Source organism: Callorhinchus milii, unplaced genomic scaffold, assembly GCF_018977255.1.
Source record: "Callorhinchus milii isolate IMCB2004 unplaced genomic scaffold, IMCB_Cmil_1.0 Scaffold4, whole genome shotgun sequence".
NCBI lineage: Eukaryota > Metazoa > Chordata > Chondrichthyes > Chimaeriformes > Callorhinchidae > Callorhinchus > Callorhinchus milii.
The window spans coordinates 12,625,190-12,647,487 of record NW_024704745.1 but is presented as its reverse complement, the minus strand read 5'-3'; the positions used below and the strand labels follow the sequence as shown (position 1 = coordinate 12,647,487).

The following is a 22,298-nucleotide window of genomic DNA, read 5'->3' as shown; positions in this document are numbered from 1 at the left end:
TCCAGCAGTACCCCCACTTTCATGGACGTTCTCTCAAAGGCGTGTAACAATAGCTTGTTATCAGAAACAGTGGCAGACAAAAGTGTTTCTTAAAATACATTCCACTATTGAGAAATACATCTGCACCGAGCTGCCACAAGGATGGATGGCATTGTTCAGTCAGTGGGAAAGAGAGTTTCTCCCAGTGTTCCCCACCCCCCTGGTTCCGAGTCAGGCTCTGCCACTCACTGTAACGCTCTCTGAGATGTTACCCTGCGTGGAAAGCGCTATAATAATAAGTGCAAGTTGTTGTTGTTGTTGTCCAGAATTAACAAACCCCCCATTTTTTTTAAAAAAAATCACATTGTGGCTGTTTGTGGGACACTTTGATACACAAAATCGAGGGCTGCAAAATTGACTTGTCCACAAAATAGAGTCATTGCAATTTACAGTAAATCTGTGATGTGTTTTGAGACACCCTCCTGAAGGGATATGCCCTATAACAAACGTAAGGATTATGATTATTATTTAAAGAGCAGGAGATAATTGCTGGGTTCTGCTTTTCTGTTTGCATCAAACATTTGGAGTTGCCTATATATATATATATTCATCGAGCATCCTCTGTCATTCCATCTGTCCACTCTTATCTTCCCTTCAAGACCTCCTTCTCTGCCCCCATCCCACCTTCCCCAAAGAAGAAAAAAAAACATCCCTCTTCTCCCACCAAGAAAACAGCACTGGGGGAAAAAAAATGCTCCACTTTCCCACCGTGTGGTTTTGTGGGGTGCTTTTTTTTTTAAAAAATCAGATGTCCACGAAAGGTAGATTTCCCAGTAAATAGTTCACCAGTAAGCAAGGAAAGTGCAGCACAGCGAGAGAGGGAGCCAGTGAGAGAGAAGCCTCCCAAGTACAACAAGCTCAAGTTCCTCAATCTGCCAGTTTTAGAAAGCCACAGCGTTAACTGGATCATGCTCTGCTATATATAGACCTCGTCTGCAGAGATTTAGTTACCAAGAGGGGAGACAGCGCAATCAGAGGAAGAGACAGAGAGAGGAGAGAAAGAAAGGGAGAGAGTGAGTGTGAGAGCAGGTCCTCGTTGTGAGTTGCAAAATGACCAGCAGTGCTGCCTGTGTGATCTAGTTCATCATGCCTCTGAAATGGAAACTCTGCAACAGCCCCAGTGACAAGAGATTCTTGGTTTCTGTTCTCAAGGCTTCCCAGGCAGCCTCCCTCTCCCCGACCTACATGTAAGTGGCATTTTGTCTCTCTGCAGAAAGGGATGGTCTTGTGAGCTGACAGTGGGAACAAACCACACTGTGTGTGTGTGTGTGTGTGTGTGGCTGTGTCTGTTGTGTGTGTGTGTGTCTGATGTGTGCGTCTGTGTGAGGAAGGCTACACCACCACAAGGTTGTGGGATCGATGGGAAAACGATCAGAAATTGACACATACATTGTCTTTTTTTTATATATATATATATATACACACACACACACACGAAACAGTGTGCAAAGGTGAACGTGCTAAATGTTTGAGCAGGAGGAAGACTGCAGTTGGATGAAATTATTGCAGTCAGCCTTGCTCCTTCCTGATGCCTTCCTATGTTTTGATAGTAAGACTGGCATCTGACAGGGTGTGGACTTATTTTAATCAAATACGTTTTTGCCAAAGGGTGTGGGCTGCATAGGTATCGGGAAAATGCAAATGTTTACTGAAGGCAGCTTTTAAAAAGTTAGATTTTTTTTTCTTCAAGTGCATTCCTTAATCCCCCCCCCAACTATAGAAACCTGCCCTGTTATAAAAACTTCAGGCTTCCACTTCCCCGGTGACCATACCAATCATTTAACTTCAGTTCCAGACTGTAGAATCTGTAAAGATTGTTTTATGTGCATGTGATATATACGCTTCATAGTAATAATAATACTTGCACTTGATATCGTGCCTTATCATGTCTTCGAGACGTCTCAAAGCGCTTCACAGAATATACTGTAAAGTGAATTGATTGTATATTTTGTGGGCAAAACACAGCAGCCAATTGCGCACAGTGTGGATTGAGTGACCAATTTACTTATTATTTTTTTTCGGAAGGAATTATTACCCCGGAACAGTAATCCGCCAATTGACTAACAACTGGTGTATATACACATATATATACACACACACACACTGAATATAACAACAACATGCATTTATATAGTGCCCTTCACGTGGGTTAGGATATAATGTGCATTTTTTTGTGGGAGAAAAACATCCCCAAGCTTGTGCTGATCAGTTGAAGCGTGTTGGTGCTTGGAAATAGACCTTTGGAGCATCCAGAATCAGCACTGAGCCGAATGCTACCAGGTCAGTACAAACAGTTAGAAGCAGAGTAAAGGTCCTTCTGCTGTCATAATTTACATAGTAGCTATTCTGCAGCCTCTGAGCGAGTTGCTAATTGAGTGCCAATTAGCATTGAATTAAGGGCAGCTTTATGCTGCAAGACCGTCCACATAGGCAAGGGAATAAATTAACAAATCGCTCCCATTTACAAATTGGGATTCCTAATGCTAATCTGATGAGTCGCCCATCCGGGGCGAATTCCTGAGCGCAGGTCGGCAAGACTCACATCCTGTTCCCCAAGGGAGTCTTTGACATTTGTTGTTACAAATATTTACGTCTTAGATGTTAATGTAATAATATTATAATAATTATCCTTGCAATTGATACAGTGCCTTATCATGTAGTTCAGACGTCTCAAAGAGCTTCACAGGATATACTGTAAAGTGGATTGACTGTGTATTTTTGTGGACGAAACGCAGCAGCCGATTGTGCACAGCAGTGTCCTACAAACAAATAAGTGACCAATATACCAAAATTCCGCTTTTGGTATAAACACCAACATTGTGTTTTAATATTATATTACATATAGTAAGCATTTGTATGAATATATATTTATATCTGTATGCATAAAAACATACACATTATATACTGTATGTATACAATAATCCTTGCATTTGATATAGCGCCTTATCATGTCTTCGAGACATTTAAAACCACTTCACAGAATATACTGTGAAGTGAATTGACTGTATATTTTGTGGGTGATATAGTATGGGCATAGATTCAATTTATACTCTTCCTTCTTTTAATCCTCTCTTCCCCCACACACCATGCATCAGCTCAGAGCCCAAGAGGGAAACCTGCTCTCAGGCCAATGGAATGTTGCTAGGATATCTGACACAGGGGTGTGTATCATGCGATTGTTAAAAATAGATCTTTTTATTACTTAATTACAATGGGACTTCCCATTATAAATGGGTGATAAAGATAGCCATTTCTAACCACACAATCTACCACACGATTGACAACCTTCCTTTCCCTCACCTCCACCCTCTCCCCTCCCTACACTCACACCTGTCCCAAAGAGCTGAACGGAAGTCTCCATTGACCACACACCCTTCAGGTTATTTCCTCTCCCCCCAATCACTCCTGGGTTTGCCGTTCCCCACCATCAGGAGGAATGAGATGAAGAATTTGCTACGTGTGTGGGATTAAGGGTGCAAAGGTGTACCCACCGCTCAGTAACACAGCTTGCTGAAGTGTAAGGCTACCAGGTTCCAGCAAGTCTCACACTGGGCATTAGAGGAACGGATATATCTGTCGTAATGCTGAATGACTATTTATAAAGGATGCTAACTATAGTTCAAGAACATTTCTGGGAGAGGATTCTCTTTCTCATACTGGAAGAGTGGACAGAGGTTCAGGTGGGAGGTGGGGGGGTGGGGGGGGGGGGTGGGGGGGCAGGAGAGAGAGAGAGATAAAGAGAACCCATCCACAGAATCCATCTGTGTAAAAATCACACCGAGTGTTTGGAGAAAAGTAATAGCTGGCTCACTGATGAATTATGGGCTTTGCTGTGGAGCATGTTAGACCCAGCGTTCAGAGAAGTGTAAAATGTAAGCGAGGTGCTCACCTCTAATCAAGGACTAAGAATAGAGGCTGTACTGCAAAATCGATGGTCTGTGCTGACTTAGTGATTCACAAGATCATTTTGGATGAAGAAGGCCCTTTAATCCACCGCATGCATCCTTCCAGACAACACCCACCCTACCATCCTCCCATGACAGCTTCAATGCTATTACTTAAATGAGTTCAGTGTCATGCTTCAACCACACTCCCCTCAACCTGCAACACGTTCAAGTCATTAATTACCCTCGGGTAAAGGACAACTTCCTCATGTGCTGAAATTGCTCTCCCTCTCTGAGCCAAGAGCGAGAGAACAAGAGAGGGGAACCAATGTTTTGTGTTGGCCGCGATCAGCATTTGGAACAAATTTCAGTGCGTCTTTTTTGGAACAAGCCTCAACCAGTTTAGTGTCAGAGTGNAAAAAAATTCAGACCCTGCCCAAACAGCAAAGGAATTACCTTCACCATAGTTTAGGACATGGAACGCAGTGAGAACATTATTGGCTTTGCAAGCGTATGCGGTACATCCTTTGGCAATGGGCCCAACCTTTCAGTCAACAGATTGAAGAGGAACCCATGGTTTCTGTACAGTTATTCTCTACTTGGATAACAGCCCAGTGTTTTCGCAGGGGGAAAAAAAACTATGTCTCAGCCTCAAAATTGTCCACAGAGCAGAAATTGTCTGCGTCAATAATTTAACATGCATTAAGTGATTAAAACATCGAAGCAAGCAGTTCATTCTGTCTGATGCCTTGGGACGCCCTCCCGACGTGAAAGGCACTATACAAATGTAATTTTTTTATTGTAATGTGTCTTCTTTGTGCAAGACTTTCCCATTACTGACATCTCAATTGGAGTTCTCCTGATAAGAGAATTCCTAGTGTATGTTGGGGGGTTATGTACCCACTGGCACTCACAACAGTGATATTAACATTCTAGTTCCTCTTATTTAATTGATTTGAATTTCACTTTAGTAACATCCAATTCATTGTATCATTCTGTTAATTGTGTTTTTTTAAAACCTGGACTACATGTTTCGCCAAACAAATCCAGGTCACCTACATTTAATAAAAATTGTTTACCTCTTTTTACCTAGCAGTAAGTAGAAACCCGGCTGTTAGCCAATTGGTGGATTACTTTTCTGGGGATAATGATCCCTTCAAAAAAAAATTTGGTCACTCAATCTACCACTGTTTGCAGGGCACTGCTCTGTGCAATTAATTGCCGCGTTTCACCCATAAATATACAGTCCATTCACTTTACAGTATATTCGGTGAAGCGCTTTGAGACGTCTAGAAGATGTGAAAAATGCTATATGAAATGCAAGGATTATTATTATTATTTACAGTATTCCTGTGAAGCCCTTTAACATGTCTTCCTGACATGAAAGGACTATATCAAATGCAATTATTATTATTACTAATAGGATGCATTAGTACCCTCTGGTTAAGTAAAGATTTCATGATACCTGCAGCTCCCAGTAGCCACCTTCTGTGTAATGGATTGAAATGGCTCTTGTTCTTTCAATTATCTGACAAATTGCTGCTAGTTTGAAATAACAACCTTGTGACACGGTTTCACAGCTCAAAAAGCAATTCCCACCAGGGAGGAGATTCTGCTGAAGAATATTACTTGTGGCATTTCACGTTAAATCAGCAGAGTCTCTGCAATTCAGCAATCATGGATTTTAGAGTCTGTTATGGAAAATGACCAAATAATAATTGGCCTTGCATTTGGAAAATAAAATGGCTATTTCACTTCATAGCTGTTTGTGGGATGTTGCCCAGCACAAATTCGCAGCCGCATTTGCCTATAAATGCACAGTCACTACCCAATAAAATCCTGTGAAGTGCTTTGAGATGTCTCAACAGCATGATATATCTCCCAGTGTCTTGACCAACAATCCCCCAAATAAGGTTGGTCATTCACTTCATGGCTGTTTGTTGGACATTGCTGTGTGCTAATTGTCTGTTATGGTAACTGCACTTTACAGTATATCCTGTGAAGCGCATTAGGCCAACCAGCTGATGTGAAAGGAATCATATCAAAAATTGCAAGGATTACTATTAATTATTTCATAAAGTGACTTTCACGTGATGACGTCTCAAAGTGCTTCACAGGCTTTACTATGAAATGTCGTGACCTGTTCCACATCTTACTTTGGAATTTGCTATAGATTGTTTCACAACACTGATGTGGTGCATCACATGTCTGCCGTGCCAATACCTCTTAGCTACATTACTTTGCACGACTCGTGGAGGCACTCCATTGTGTCTTTTAACGTCAGATGGAGCAGGGAAAAGTTATATGCAGTTATATGATTAAAACTTGCTTTATAATAGTGCCTTTCACATAGGTTGAACATCTTGAAGCACTCAAATTCTTTTAAAATAAATCTGGGGTGTAAAATATTGTACCTGATGTGATAGTTATCACAAGCAATGATACAGAAGTCGAATTAAAGTGGTAAAACAATATACCCAAACTGACACTGAATTGCTGGGTTCTGCACAGTGCAGGTTCAAAGGACCTATTAAAAGTGGTGTTGGGAAAGCCCCGGATATCCTAGTGTAAAAACTGTTACCACTCAATGAACTGGTGCATAATTCTTCCTCGGTATCTCTCCTGGGTACTCAACAGAATTAAACAGTGTAGAGGATTATTGTTAAAAATCTAATCATAGTCATAGATGATTCTTCATACAGGAAAGTCAACCATTCAAATAATAATAATAATCCTTGCATTTGATATAGCACCTTATCACATCTTTGAGGCGTCTCAAAGCAGTTAAATAAGTATCAGTAATGAATAACTGTGTCCAGGAGCAGGATGAAACGCATTCCTTCTTGGGAAAGGTATAAGAGGGGTCCTGTTGGGACTGAGTTGGCTCCATGATGATGTGCATGGCAACAGGATGTCAGAATTGAGTTAACTCTTTGTGGCTGTCTCGGTAGTCCGGTTCCTGAGCTAGGTGGATCCACAGGACTCCAGGGCACTGATGATGACAGAACAGCCAATCTGTCTCATCGGCAGGATCTATAGGGACAGACCAGTCAGTGGGAGCAGAGATTCTTCCCACTCAGTTCCAGTCAATCCTGCAAGTCAAAGCCTTAATTGGGCCTTTAAGATCACATTCTGAGCTGTTACTATAATACTGGGGAGAAGAGGGGAGAGAAGCACTGCAGTGTTGGAGGTGCTGTCCTTTCAACGACATTAAATCGAAGACCCATCTGCTCATTCGGGTGAACACAAAAGGTCGACTGCTCGACAATATCTTCAAAGAGGAGAACATTTTGCTGGCCAACAGTCCTCCAGGAAACTTGGTTTGTTTGTAAAATTTTGGCTGAGTGCAACATGACTGTTGTGCGCGCCTACACACACCACTTGACAGTAATGACCTGTGAAGCACTTTGAGAAGTTTTAATGGAATAGACCCTATATAAAATGCTGGGATTATTATATTATTAGAACCAGCACATTACCAGAGAGTTTACAGCGAGTTTACGTTTACTTATAATGAAAGGACAGGGCTCCCGGAGATCAGCACGTTTTGCATTGCTCCCTGCATCTCGGAAACATGCTCGACTGTTTCCAGTCCAGTCATTCCTTTATAAATGAGATAGAAATTGACAGTGAGTCACTTGTCATGTTTGTTTAAAAATCAGTCAGTGTTTTAATCCGAAAAATAAAAACGCAAGATGGAAACATGCTGCAGTCAGTGGGTTCCTAGAAGAGAGAGATAGGCTAGCAATTTGGTTGTGAGGTGTTTTTGAGTCACTAAATTGCCAAAGCCTTTTACAGCTGAGCAAACAGGTCACGCAGAGAGATCTGTACACACATATTAATTTTCCCAAAGCCAATCCAGGTTTGAGCGAAAGGGATTGTGTTACATTTGCAGAGGCAATGTCTTACTGAGGTGATGTATCCATGTGCAAATGAGCCTTTGCTCTCACTTCAAAGTACGGATGTTTTGAGAAAGAGAATATCTAATCTCTGAGGAGAAAGCAATCTGTGAAATTTGTTTAAAATGTAAAGCCTTTGAAAGTGACAGGAATTTGCAGGCAAGACAGTACTGCAAAGTAATTCTCTCCACCACACCCTTATATATGCCCACTGTACGTTTGCGTACAGTAGTTTCTTTTGTCATTGCTCTCAATGACAGACTATGAGGTTTTAGCAAATTAACTCATTAGCAGCATTCCAACATGCACACTAGGGTCCCAAAGTCTTGGCTCTTGCTAAGCCAACCTGCACTTAATACTCCCAGGAATTAGGCAAGTGGGGTGTGTCCCACAGGAGAGAGAAAGAGTGCGCTTTCCATTCTAGATAGAGAGGAAACATTTCTATGCATTTGCAGGATATATGTGCAGAATTCTCAGTCTGGTTTAGTTTGGGGACTGTATGTATCAGACACCAGGCTGACTAAAAAAAAAAGAAAAATGCCTTCCACATCTCACCCCGATCATTGAAGGCATTAAGATCTGAATATGAGATTTATTCTGTTGTATGAAACCCATAAATATTGTCAATTCCCTCTCCTGAGATTGTTGCAGAAAGAGCTGCTGCTGTGATAACTGCTGCTGTTAATCCTGTGTCACTAAACTCTTGTCTCAATTGTTTGTACCTTCAGTTCGCTGCTCGAAGAGGATACTGTATCCGTGAAGGTGTCTGTAGCCTGTAACAGGATGGGAGTGTCCACCTATCACCAGCCCTCCACTTCTCCTGGGAGTACCCAAATCTTCAGCAGTGAAGTGCATAGTGCTACGGTTCTGGAGGTAAAAATTAAGCACAGTTCTGTGACATTCCTTTGTGCAAACCAGTCGTCAATTTCATATTGAATGATTAATCGGCAACAAGTATCATGGAATATACATAAGCATAAACACCATCATAGATCAGTTGGCTGAATGACCTGTTTCCGTGTTGTAACGCTCTATGCAACTGTGTAATTAAACAGTCTGATCACCTTCCCTCTTCAGGACTAGGGTCTGTGCCCCTTCTTGTAAAATTTATGGCTATGTTAAAACAAAATCTTATAATTATTTGTACCGTTCAAGGTCTTCAATGTTACAGTAGGATATCCCTTTGGCCTTTTCTAGTTGAACATTCCCAGCCTCAGTTGATTTCCTTGCATTTTAGATATTCCAGCTGGTTGACCTTTATTGTACTCTCCCTCTCTAGTGTCAAGATGACCCTAATGTGATACCGTGACCAAAATGTACGTTTTGCTTGGAGTATTTTGGGCTCTCTAACAGAAAAGTCTCTTCCACCAGGCTGGCAATCATTAACACCCAGCACAGCTCATGTAAAACCAATGGCTGATGAACTAAGTAATCCCTTCAGAGGCAACTAGTATTTTAAAATGGCTCCGGATCAGATTCAGAGGCTGATTTGATAGTTGGCAATTACAGAGTCGGAGCAAGTTGACCCCACAACATTGGTGCACATTCTGAGGTCAAGACATCACTGTGATATTTACACATTCACAGAATGACATTTGCCACAAGTGATCTCTGGGAGGCTTCTCTTCTCTTTTCTCAACCCCCATTCCACCACCCCCCTACCCACCAAGATCTTAACATAAAAGTAGCATTAGACAGTGCAGCAAATCACAAAGACAAGCCTTCCAGCAGCCTGGCAACTTAGGGCGAGTGAGCTATTTCCCTGATCAGCTGCAAAACACTTTCCCACAGACCTGCTACAGCCTTTTGTTCAACTTCACATCTGTGTCTCTTACACTTCTCCAGATTTTCATTAATATTTATTAAGCCTACCATGGTTACAGTGAAGGCTGAAACCCACTAAACCAGCATTTTACAGCTGCATTCTAAATATTGATTCCACATCGACTACAGTTGCTTTGCTTCAGATAATCTGTTTCCAGTCCGAGTAGATTTCTTGCCACCGAGATGTATAATTAGTGTTTTGCTTCTAGCTCTGCCTTTACTTTTTAATGGAAGAATATGTTTAAGTTGTAATATCGTCCTTACACACCTGCTTGTCATTACAGTGTGCAAGCTTTGCTCTCTCTCTCACTTTTTTCTCAGTGACTTCCTCTCCTTTTCTGAAAGTGCCACCTGACTCTATATACAGGAAGATAAGGATGATGAAGAGTGAGGCACCAGACCACACAATGCATTTAGCTTTCGACATTGCTTTGCTCATTTGGGTCATGTTTACTAGAACCAATCCCTTTTCAGTTTGCTGACAAACGGTGATGTGTCTCCTCACCGATATCTTACACACATGCCCCGCGTGTAATGGCATTTGAGCTCCCCGTTGGCTCAGTTACTGAAACAAATGGCTGGAGCTAAAGTGTACCATTAAAACTCAGGCTCTATTTCCTGTTCCTAACCAGTTACCCAACCAGAGTTCCCACTCCTGAACTCTATTCGGAGATCCCTGTGAGAAGGTGTGTGTGTGTGTGTACACATTGGGCAAGGATATGGTTTGACTATTCCTGTACTGTAGTCTGCTGCAGCACTCTCTTTGCTAACATAATGAAGAATTCTCACTTGGAGAGTTGGGCCGAAAGGGCACCTGTGGAACCACAAGCAGTGAGAGAAATAAGGAGTCAAAAATGCCTTCAAGGAAATAAAAACCTATGACATAAGTAGGAAGCCCTACAACTGACTGTATGGAAGGACGGAGGGGAAGGAAATTAGGAGAGAAGATTGGCAGATGGGGGGGGGGAAAAAACAAAAGTAATGCAATTTCTTTACTTCTCAGGGTTTTAACAACCTGAGGACCAATAGTTTACTCTGTGATGTTACTTTGGTGCCAGAAGACGGAGATGAACGTTTCCCAGTCCACAGAGCCATGATGGCATCTGCCAGTGACTATTTCAATGCCATGTTCACAGGTAAGTACCAATGTTTTTATTTTAAAGGAGTGTAATATTCTATCATATTTCCAGTGCTGTGGATCCAGCTTCTCTAAGCTCACTAAGATTTGCCTTGTGAGGGGAGGGGAATGGAGGAAAGAAAGTCCAAGTCCAGCCCAATCATGTGATGAACATATCACATGGTTCGCATTGCTAAATCCTTTAAATTAATGAAGTCATTTTGTACTTCCTTATTACTAGGACTTTCCACGAGATGTTCAATGTAGTGCTGGTCTTTAAGTCAGTGGTAATGCAACGGTTAATCCTCAAAGGGGATTGTATTTTATAGGCAAAATGTCTATACATATATGCAACACACAGGTTTGAATTCTCCTAAGTGTGACAAAAGATTTCTGCAAGTATCAGAGCCTGGCCGACCCAAAACAAACATGGGAGCTAAAGATCTGAGTTAGATACTGCAGAACTTTCATGTCCTTTCACCCTTGCGTTCTCATATTGATAGAAGTCACCACATTGTGACTGGGACGGAAACACGTGCATGTTCTCGCACTTCGGAAAAGTAGCTCAACCCATGGCTGAACTCAAAGTTCATCATCCCATGACTGCATTTAAAAATATGATCTTAAAGGGGGCACTGCTGATCATAATGTCTGAGTTATAGAAATCTGCTTGGTTTCTTATTCTAAGTGATGGACAGCAGTGTGTCTCAAGCCTTGGTGATGAGTTAAAAAAATTATAAATAAGAGCAAAACTTGTGAAGTGTGTGATGTATTCAGTTACACTGAATGCAACACACACTTCCAACAAGTAAAAAGGGATTTCGAAGACGTTTTTTCTCTTGGCTATCTCGGCTTATATTTCTTTAATTGGCTACTTATTCTTATTGTAGGATGTCAATGGTAGAAATGTGCCTCATTCACTTAATCTGTAATTAATCTCAGTTTCCATTCAAGAGGTTTCTTTTACATAAGAGTATGTTGTTATAATACAGATCCAAGTCCAAGATGTTATGGTGAAGCAGAAATTGCATTTGGAGATAATAATTTCAAAAAGCACATGACAAACCACTAAGACCACCTCTGTATCCACATATTCATATCAAGCACTCCGAGATGCTACCCCATGTGAAGGGCACTATATTACAGGGTGACCAAAAAGTTGTGATATCTACCCTATTGTCTAAAAAAAATCATAATTTCTTTAAGACTGTTTAAGACATTGTAAGGATATCACGACATTTGGTCACCCTGTAAACGCGAGCTGTTGTACATTTGAGAAAACTCTCCCAGCATTATGGTCTAATCTCGCTCCCAAAACAAATAAGATGCCAAATCACCTGGTTCTAGCCTGGTTAATATTTTTTTCAAAGAAATGTAGACCAAACAAACTGGAAAAGGAAGAGAATGATTACTGAGGTTTTACTGGGCAGCAACACATTACTGTTCAGCTTTGGTTGAAATCCAAATGTAGACAGGAGGAATGCAGATCTCTTTTTTTAAAAAAAGTGAGAATATTTGCAACTCTTTTTGTAATCCGCACCAACAGATGGATACAATGAGAATTCCTGAAATGCAATATAAAGCGTTCTGGGAACACAGAAACAGGAGTAGGTCGTTCTGCCTCTTTGAGCCTGTTCTGCTATTTTATTGGAGTGTAACAGATCTTTTAATCGCATTTCCCTGCCTTTCCCCCACCCCAGTATTTCTTAATATCCTTGCTGCTCAAGAATTAGTCTTCAGTCAATTTCAGTATCAGTCAATTTTGCACCTACAGTAGTGCCATCCATATTTTCACAACCCATTTTGTGTGCAGGAGTGTTTTCTGGTCTAGTCAGCTTAGCTCCAGCTTTTAACATTTTGCTGCCTTGTTTTGGCTCTATTTCCCAGAGGGAAGAAGCTGATGGAGCAGATGGAACATTTAAATCTCTAATTCCTGGTATAATTGGTTTCAGGTGGGATGAAGGAACAGGAATTGATGACAATCAAACTCCACGGAGTGAGCGGGATAGGATTGAAGAACATCATAGAATTCATCTACACTGCAAAGATGCCTCTGAACATGGATAATCTCCAGGACACCCTGGAAGCAGCCAGCTTCCTGCAGATCATGCCCATCCTGGAATTTTGCAAAGAGCTCCTGATTTCTCAGGTTTTAATAAATAATAAGCCCCTTTGATAAAACGCTTTTCACTTCAGGAAGACATTCTCAAAGTGGTTCACAGGATTTACCGTGAAGGGCAGTGACTGTTTTAAAAGCAAACACAATAGCTGAATTGCAGACAACCAGGTTCCACAAGCATGCTCCTCCAGGCCATTTTGGGTCAGCACCCAGACAGCAAGTATAGTTACGGTGACTTTTCAGCAACCCACAATTTGCATGAGATTATTATACTGAACCACAATGGTTTTGATGTTACCACAATAACCTAGATTGGTATAGATTTTCACTAAGGTAACAGCTTTGAGGGGAATTCAGAGACAGACAAGGAAGGTAGCATCAGGGTTAATAAATAATAATTAAAACATCCAATCACTGCATTTGATTATAGCACTTTTCATGCCAAGAGGACATCACAAAGTACTTTACAGGATTTCACAATAAAATGTAATACCTGTAGTGTCTACTTTGTAGGTGATATGAAGACATCTCCACAGTTCCCTTCAGGGAAAAAGAAAATTAATTAGCCCATGACCTCACAACACCCCAAGGCTTGAACCTCATTTGCTACATTGAGGCACCCTAGGAGCAGATGCACCATTGAAGATTTGGCACTCGCAGTGCCCACTACCCTAACATTGCTTGGAGAGTCACTCTGTAGTTAGTTCCCTGAAAAACTGAAATTCCAATAACACTACAGCTACAAGCACGAGTTATTTGAATCTGCACCAACCTAATTGTGAGCTGTTGGCAAGAAAGACAGGAGCTGTTGCAAGTCTGGCCAGTTATAGTGACCAGGGTCCCTCCTCCTTATCTCACTTAGCCATTTCTGGTGTCTCATTGGTCAGTTGTTCGTTCCCTTGTTTACTGCGAAGGACATAATACACACAGGCCTCTCGGCCAGCAGCCATCTTAGTCCCCAAAAAGCCAACTGACCTCCATTTTGTTCTGAGTTTGCAATTGGAGTGCTGCAATTCAACCTAATAGTGTGGCACTTACTAGGATAACCCACGGTATTATGCAATACAAATTTACATATATATATATAGTGCCTTTCATGTTGGGGAGACATCATAACACACTTAACAATCCTGGCCTAGCAATCTGAGCTGGCAGTGGGAGCTGAGAGGGATGGGAAGGGGAAACCGGAAGTGTGGTGAAAGTGGTGGGTCTTGAAATGGACCTGGAATGAGATGAAGGAGGGAGGGAGTCGGAGGAGTTTTGATGTTATGATGTAGTGTAGAAAGTGCCATTGCTGATAACATCTGAATTAAGTAAAATGCTGCTTTAATACGGGTCACTGCTATACTGCAGAGTTTATTTAACAGGGTTGAACTATAGCTTGACTTAACTTTGTGCTTGCTGGCTAACCACCCTTCAACTCTTGTCACACTTTCTCAGGTGTGTCTTGAGAACTGCGTAGAAATTGGACGCATCGCCAGCTCTTACCACTTGTCTGAAGTAGATGATTACATCAAAGATTGCCTCCTGAAGAACTTCGCCAACTTGTTGAGCAATGGGGACTACATCAAGCTCTCATATGACCAGCTGGCCTTTGTGCTCAGCAGCGACAGCCTGCAGAACTGCCCAGAACTCGAGCTATTCAAGGCGGCTTGTCAGTGGCTGAAGCAGGAGGAGGGCCGTATGCAGTTTGCTGCGAAGCTGATGAAGAACATTCGCTTCCCACTGATGTCTCCACAGCAGCTCCTGGACCACGTCCAGAAGGTGGAGTTCATGCGAACGGACACCACGTGTGTCAATCTTCTGCTCGAAGCCAGCAACTATCAGATGTTGCCCTACATGCAGCCCGTCATGCAATCGGAGAGGACTCAGATCCGTTCCGATGAAACTCATCTGGTCACCCTGGGAGGCGTGCTGCGTCAGCAGCTTCTGGTCAGCAAGGAGCTGCGCTTGTTTGACGAGAAGAGCCAAAGTTGGAAGTCCCTGGCGGCTATGGATGTGCCCAGGTACCAGCACGGTGTGGCTGTCATTGGCAACTTCCTGTTTGTGGTCGGCGGACAGAGCAACTATGACACCAAGGGGAAGACTGCCGTGGATACGACGTACAGATACGACCCACGCTACAACAAGTGGAAACGCATGGGCTCCTTAAATGAAAAGAGAACTTTTTTCCACCTCAGTGCTCTTAAAGGACATTTGTATGCAGTCGGAGGCAGGAACGTCGCTGGAGAATTAGGTAACATTTTAGTAAACCCAATTAACGCTCAGTCAGTCCATTTAGCAGCTCTGTGCGACTGCCAGGATAGTGTGTTGTGGGGATGGGAGGTTCTTGATGGTATGGCTTGGTGATATCATACCGGGACTGATAACTTGGTTTAGTTGGCAGCAAGTTTAGGCCCCACTTTAGGAGTTTGAATTCACAGTCGAGATCGTCACTCCAAATACAGTGCTGGGGGAGTGAGTGCTCCACTGTTAGAGGTGACATCCTTCAGATGAAACATTAATCTGAGGTGCCATTCGCCTGTTCAGGCGGACGGTAAGATCCCATGGCACTATTCGAAAAGAGAAGTAAGTTTCTCCTGGTTAACTGGTCACATCTCAAACTACTGTATTATTACAATGTTTGACTGTATTAGGCTGTGTTGGACCATGACCAGTTTGTGTGGGGGTGGGTGGGGGCTAAGGCAAAAGGGTTGCGCTAAACTACTTGCCTTTAATATTGCTTAGCTTGCCTGAGCATGTACTTTAAGTGATTTCAATAGCTCATTAGGAATGAAAGTAGTCGGTCAAAAAAAGAACAAATATTCGGACATCTGTTTTTATTTCAGTTTTAAAAGTGTGGTGACTTGATCATATTACAATTGATTCCATTGAGAAGCGTTAGATATCTCCAGCACACATTTGTGAAGATAGACAGGATTTTCCATCGCTTTGTCTAGTGGTTGAAATCTTTAATAGGAGAAACAAAACGAAAACTTCTGTTTGCATTTGTCTAGATCTGGAAGCAAGTTTTCCACAGTTTTCCTTTTTTGGTAAAACAAGAAAGAGAGATAGCCACTAGCAGATCGGAAAGAGAGTTCAGGAGAAACTTCTTTGCACAGAGGGTGGTGACATTGTGGAAAGTTGTGGTTAAAGCAGAAAGCATTGATGAATTTGAGAGGAAACTCGATGAGAGCATTGGGAGAGAAAAGAGAAATAATCTTCCTTGCATTTGATATCCGTCCATCAAATACACATAATCACATCACTTTACACTATATCCTGTGAAGTGCTGTGAGAAGTCTCGATGATAAATTCAATGATTATTTGCCATTGTAATTAAAAGATTATTCTCATACTGTTTTAACCAGATATATCCAGCAGTATTTAGTACGCTGCATGATGAGCTCTGGTGTGACCTTGCTTGAGAATAACAAGTAAAACCTGTGGGATCTAATGTACTACATTTCTTAATAGGATTCCTTAATAAGAAATCTGACTTGTGCAACTGGAGTTCCTTCCAACAACCAAAAGTCCATGTCAACAGTCTGCAGGAGCACCATTGAGCCACAATCTATTAATAGAGCAGAGTTAGAAATCCATAGAGCAAGTAGCAAATGTATGGAATAGCTCCCTCGGGAGACATTGGAAGCAGAAGGTGTTGATGCTTTCGAAAGCAAGTAAACTAGATTTCTTTTAGGAAATAATAACTTGGGATAGAGTATATAGTTTGGGACATGACATATGCATGCGACTGCCAGGATAGTGGAAGGCAAATTGGAACTACCTTGGTCTTCTTCTGTCCAGCAATTCTTATGTTTATACTATAAATTAGGCCCTATATTTCCTAGTATGACCAGTTGATCGAGCATTTTTGTTTGGTGAAAGGTAGTAAAAGGCTATGCTTGAGAGCGGATCATGATTTGCTTTGGGATGTCCTCCAGACGTGAAAGGCACTATACAAATGTAATTTTGTTGATGTTGTTCATTGAGTTCAAGCCTCCAGACAGCTGTTGGCTTCCCAGAGTTTTGCTAAGTGCAGTGATCTCTGTAGCATGCCAGACGGAAACTGCCCTTAGATTAGAATCAATCATACTTGATGGCTGGAGCAGTGTTATCAGCCACTAGGTAGTTTTTCTTTTCATGTGTCAGCAGCAGTGTTATGACGATCTCTTTGATGCCTTCTCACCATAAAAGCCTGGTGAAGGAAGTGCCATTAATGTACTTGTGGGTAAAAGACCAAACTCTATCCAACCTTCACCATTGTTGCGTAGAACTGTCACTTTAAACAAGAATCAGGAACCTGTTCTGTTGAACCCTCTTCAATCTTAGGAAAGACAAATAAGCAAGTAGATTAATCTCTGTTATTCTGTTGTTGTTTTTGATAGCCACCGTTGAATGCTATAATCCAGCAACCAATGAGTGGACGTACGTGACTCGAATGAGTGAACCTCACTATGGACACGCTGGGACTGTTCATGGGAAATACATGTATATATCAGGTCAGTAAAAACTACATGATCGGCAGTGAAACAGCTCCACTGTTATAGAATTGCTTACACTTGGGGTTCAAAAATTGGTTATTGGAAATTAACATAACCGGCACTTTCACAATACTCCTCTGGGGCTCAAAGTGCTTTGCAGAACTTATTGCTAACGTAAATGACTGTGTATTTGTAGGGCACAGCCGATGTCCCACAAACAGCCATGAAGCGAATGATCATTTTTAACTGGGGGGAATTGTTGGTTAGGACACTGGGAGAAACTTCCTGCACTTTTTGAATAGTGCCACGGGATCTTTAATGTCCACCTGATCAGACAAATACGTCTCCTGTAAGGCTTCCTGCAGGAGACTCGTTTGTCTGATCAGGTGGACATTAAAGATCCAACTACGTTACACTGACTCGCCAGGGTTAGCCCTGAGGTGATCTCGGGGAGGTGACATACATGGGGATTTCAAGCCAAAACTTGAGATTTTCAAGGTCTCGGAATCCTGCCGTTACGGAAAGACCACGATGACCACTTATGTATTTTCCCTGGTTTTAATAACCAGATTTTTGAGGATTTTGGTAAACCTGACAAGCCAACCTATAAAAGGTCAAAGGCCAAAGAGAGCCTGGGAAAGGTTAAACCTCCAGCAATGCTGATTTTGCCAGTGACATTCCCTTGTTAGTGTATGGGAGACTGACGTCAGATGTCATGCCATAGACCCGTCACCCTCCTTAAAGTTGCCCTGTTAAAATCTGTGCTTTACCTCAGGTGGGATCACCCATGACACATTCCAGAGAGAGCTGCAGTGTTATGATCCAGAAACCGACAGCTGGTCTCAGAAAACCGAGATGTCCACTGTGAGAGGGCTGCATTGTATGTGCACGATTGGGGATCGCCTTTACGTCATCGGGGGAAACCACTTCCGAGGCACGAACGACTACGACGACGTACTGAGCTGCGAGTACTACTGCCCGGCCGTGGACGACTGGACCGCCATCGCCCCAATGCTGCGCGGACAGAGCGATGTTGGCGTGGCCGTCTTCCAGGACAACATTTATGTCATTGGTGGCTACTCCTGGAACAATCGCTGCATGGTGGAGATCGTTCAGAAGTACGACCCACAGAAGGACGAGTGGGAGAAAGTCTTCGATGTGCCTGAGTCTCTCGGCGGAATCCGGGCGTGCACCCTGACCGTTCACATGCCGGAGGAGGAAACGGGTTTGCCATCTCAGGAGTCACCGCTTGTGCCACCAGACGCTTAGCAGATGGACACCAACTCCTGACAAGTGACTGCCACGGATTTTTCACTCGTTACGGGTTACCTTACACTTATTGTGAAAAATGGCTCCTTTGCTGCCTCTTTCTAATGTCCTTTTTCCCCATTAAAGAGGACACAATGAAAATATCCCTATAATTATCCAACAGTGTGGAATAGAACCCCCAGTGTTTCGTTTTAACAGAGTCCACTGAATTATATTCATGCCAAATACACAGGTGCCATATGGGCTTCAGAGCCAGTGATCAAGCTCGCCATTAGGTTGACAACATGATTCCAGGCTATAGATCCTTAAACTATTAGCATTTCCATAGAAACTCCCATTTCGTGGGCCAACTGGTTCTGTATATTTTCAATCCCTGCAAACAGTTCACTATGGGTATACAATGGGATTTGTTGTCATATTTAGCATTCAGTATTGATCATCAGATATATTCCATTGTTCAATCTTTACTTGTGCCACTTGGCAATTAAAAGAGACAGGCACCATTGTGATTCCTTCGCCTCTAATAAACAAGTTTCAGCAACTCTAAATGAACTGTACGGGCAGACGATCGCCATCTTGCCCATCCCCAACCTCAGACTGGTGCCCTATTAACCGTGAGGAAATTAAAGCTGATCACGTTTATGTGAGGAAAGAAAATGCTCTCCTCTCAAACGTACACACCACACACACACCTGTGCTTGTTACCTATAGCATTGTGAATTGCTGAGAGATGTTAAAAGTGGGTCATCTTTGTGAAGTGCGAGTTATTTGGTTTGCTTTTTAAAAAAAGAGAAAATTTGAATGGCGTTTCAAAGAACAAATTTGAACATCATCAGAAAAGTAAATTGTTAAAACAGTGCGAGTCATCTCCTTTGTTCATTCCCCCAAATGTTTTTGTGGGTACCAACCCCCCACCCACCCCGTTACTCTCTGAGTGCAGTTCCTGGGGCAGAGAGCCTTGATCCCACAGCACTGCAGGAACTGAATGGGTGTCAGTGAAGGTCATCCTCGCTAGAGAAGATGTTTATTGGTGAATCAAAACTGATGTTATGGAGAGAAGGGTTTGAAGCAGGTTAGATCCCATTGCACTTTTTGTACAACTCGGGCAGTTTAACCATCCATTTCTTAAAACAAAATTGCTAACAAGCCAGTGATCTTAAATTCAAATCAAAGATTAACATTCCCAGCCTTTATGCTTCCCTTCAGATCAGCATTTCTGCATGCATAGCTCACGGCAAAGATACTGGGAAGAAAGTGTCAAATAAAACGGGTTTAATAATAATATTTTTTTTTCTCTTTCATTTTATTTCTTCTCCCCCCTGTTACGCTCGCTCACCTTTCACACAATGCGCCATTCCCATATCAGGCACATTGCTCCCGGGATTCTGCTGGCGGTTTTGAGCTGATGGCCACAAGATGTGCCATAGCAGGTCAAGTATTACACTTATTCCTTTCTCTTGCTCCCGTTCCCTCTGTCTGCCTGTGGATAGTTTGCATTTTGATATAGCGCTTTATCACTTTATGAGATGTCTCCAAGCGCTTTGCAGGATATACTGGAAAATGGATTGACTGTGTATTTTATGGACGAAGCACAGCAGCCAGTTTGGGCACTGCGACATCCACAAACAGCCATAGAGTGAGTGACTGATTCAATGTTGGGGATTGTTGCCCAGGACACCAGGAGAAACTCCCTTCTCTTTTTGAATAGTGCCAGGGGATATTTAACATCCACCTGAACAGGCAGACAGGACATGTCTCATCAGAAGGACGACACCTCTGACAATGCAACACGCGTGCCCACCACTGCGTTGGAGCATCAGCTTAGACTATAGGATTCCAAGTCTCGACGTGGGGTTTGAACCCACTGCCATCTGTAACAGAGGCGAGAGTGCTACGACTGAGCCAGGTTGACGCACAAATTTCAGTTATTTAGCAAGTTGCAGTGTTGCACAAGCAGTAATCCACTCAGCAACCATGTCCTATCATTGCATGACATGCTGCATCAGCCCATCAATATGCCTTGTCACCAAGTTACTCTAACCTGTTATTTGAAATGTAAATGAACCTTTGATAACATTATTTTCTTAGTGCAATTTTTTGTCAGATCTATTGATTTATTTTTAATGGAGTTTCTGTTTCATATGATTACTTTCATTGTCTATAATTGTTCAGAAGGTTGGTCTTCATATACCGTGCCCTGTAAGAGTGTACCTCATAAATCAATAAAACAATTTTCATTTTAAGATACTGGACTGAAAGCAGATCTTCACTGAATGGATTTCAAAGTATGGCATTTGCCACAAGTGTAGCTCTGTTTTGCACACTGTTCATCTTGAGAAGCTACCGAATTCTCTGGACTATAACTTCACAATGTGAGTGTGTTAAAAACATGTTGAAATTTTTTTTTCAACAGCAACAACTAGCACCCTTCACGCAGGGCAGCATCTCAGAGCGCTTTCTCAGTGGCAGAATCTGACGCCGAGCCTGGGGGGAGGGAAGAGGTGACCGTAAGAATGGTCAAAGAGGAAGGTCTTTAGGTCTGATCTGAAAAAGAGGGAGGAGGGGGCAAGGTGGAGGGATTCAGGGAGAGGGTTCCAAAGTTTGGGGGCTGTTACCTTTCGTGTATTTTAGTTTTGTTAGCTTTTGAAACGGTTTGTACGTACGTACTTCCCAAAAGGCAGGTCATCTCTCCGCTAACCCCTCCCCACAACCACCACCATTTGTGCCTTCACATATTCCTGTCTTTGTGTTTACAATGACCCCCTCCCCTCCCATATCCCTCACAATAAGTATTCCATGCAGTGGTAATTGTACTAACATGTGATGTTTTCTTTAAAAAAATCCTTAGAAAAAAATCAAATGGGGCCTTCTTCCAGTAACAGGAAGCAAATCACATGAACTCAATGAACCCAGTTTTCTTTTGAGCAGATCCTACTCACCAGTCTAGGTTACTTATTCAGGAATCTCATTGAAATTAGCTGCATTATAGATCCTGCTATAACATTACCTGATCAGCAGACAAATTGGACTAAACTACTAATTTTATTTCCAGAAATGAAACGGTAAGTGATGATAATAGAGAATACTATTAGGTACAAGGTATCACAGAAGCAGTGGAACTATTCCATTTTACAATTTCATCAGTGGATTCTGTAAATTCACTGACCCATTCATCTCTAAAGTGTCTTTCTTCACTGCTTCATCCTGTGCAAAAGATAATTGTAATAATACTTACAGTTTAATCAAGTACATTCCATTTACAGACATTAAGATTTAGAAACTATTCTCGGCTTTATGTATTTGTGATTGAGTGTGACCATTGTTGGCTACACTTGCACCATATGGTCCAAGACGCTCGTGTGAGTAAAAACAATTTACAGGCACAGCCTTGCGGAACAGACTGGGAAGTGAAACTCCTCATGACAGTAAGTTTAGGTTAGGCCAGGATGCAGCTGCAACCACCTCTCTGCTTACCACTCAGTTAATAGATTGACTGTACATCCATGAAAACCTTGAGAAACAGTATTATAGTGCACATTGAAAGCTAAAGTGCCTATTTCTATTACAGGAGTTGTTAATAACTCCAAGTTACAAATACAATCTCTTTTCAGCAAAAGGAAGTGTATCACATTGACTGATCAACCTGCAAGCCAAAGCTTTAATAGGTAGGATGGTCCTAGCTGG

At 42.1% G+C, this 22,298-nt stretch overlaps 1 protein-coding gene across 1 annotated transcript; it reads left to right on the top strand.

Annotated features, from left to right (window-relative positions):
• Positions 1 to 752: 752 nt before the first annotated feature.
• si:rp71-68n21.9 (kelch-like protein 9) lies at positions 753 to 20,857 on the top strand. Its single transcript, XM_007895867.2, has 7 exons — positions 753 to 1,226; positions 8,551 to 8,695; positions 10,650 to 10,782; positions 12,716 to 12,912; positions 14,323 to 15,118; positions 17,250 to 17,363; positions 18,121 to 20,857. Exons 1-7 carry the CDS (start codon positions 1,126 to 1,128, stop codon positions 18,612 to 18,614), a joined length of 1,980 nt encoding a protein of 659 aa, XP_007894058.1. The 5' UTR covers positions 753 to 1,125; the 3' UTR covers positions 18,615 to 20,857.
• The last annotated feature ends 1,441 nt before the right edge of the window (positions 20,858 to 22,298 follow it).

What these genes read in the sequence shown, in the direction of transcription:
- si:rp71-68n21.9 (XM_007895867.2), top strand. Translation starts at nt 1,126, where the DNA reads ATGCCTCTGAAATGGAAACTCTGCAACAGCCCCAGTGACAAGAGATTC. An exon ending in TCCCTCTCCCCGACCTACAT is followed by an intron (nt 1,227 to 8,550) that starts GTAAGTGGCATT and finishes TTGTACCTTCAG; the next exon opens with TTCGCTGCTCGAAGAGGATA. An exon ending in GAAATACATGTATATATCAG is followed by an intron (nt 17,364 to 18,120) that starts GTCAGTAAAAAC and finishes GCTTTACCTCAG; the next exon opens with GTGGGATCACCCATGACACA.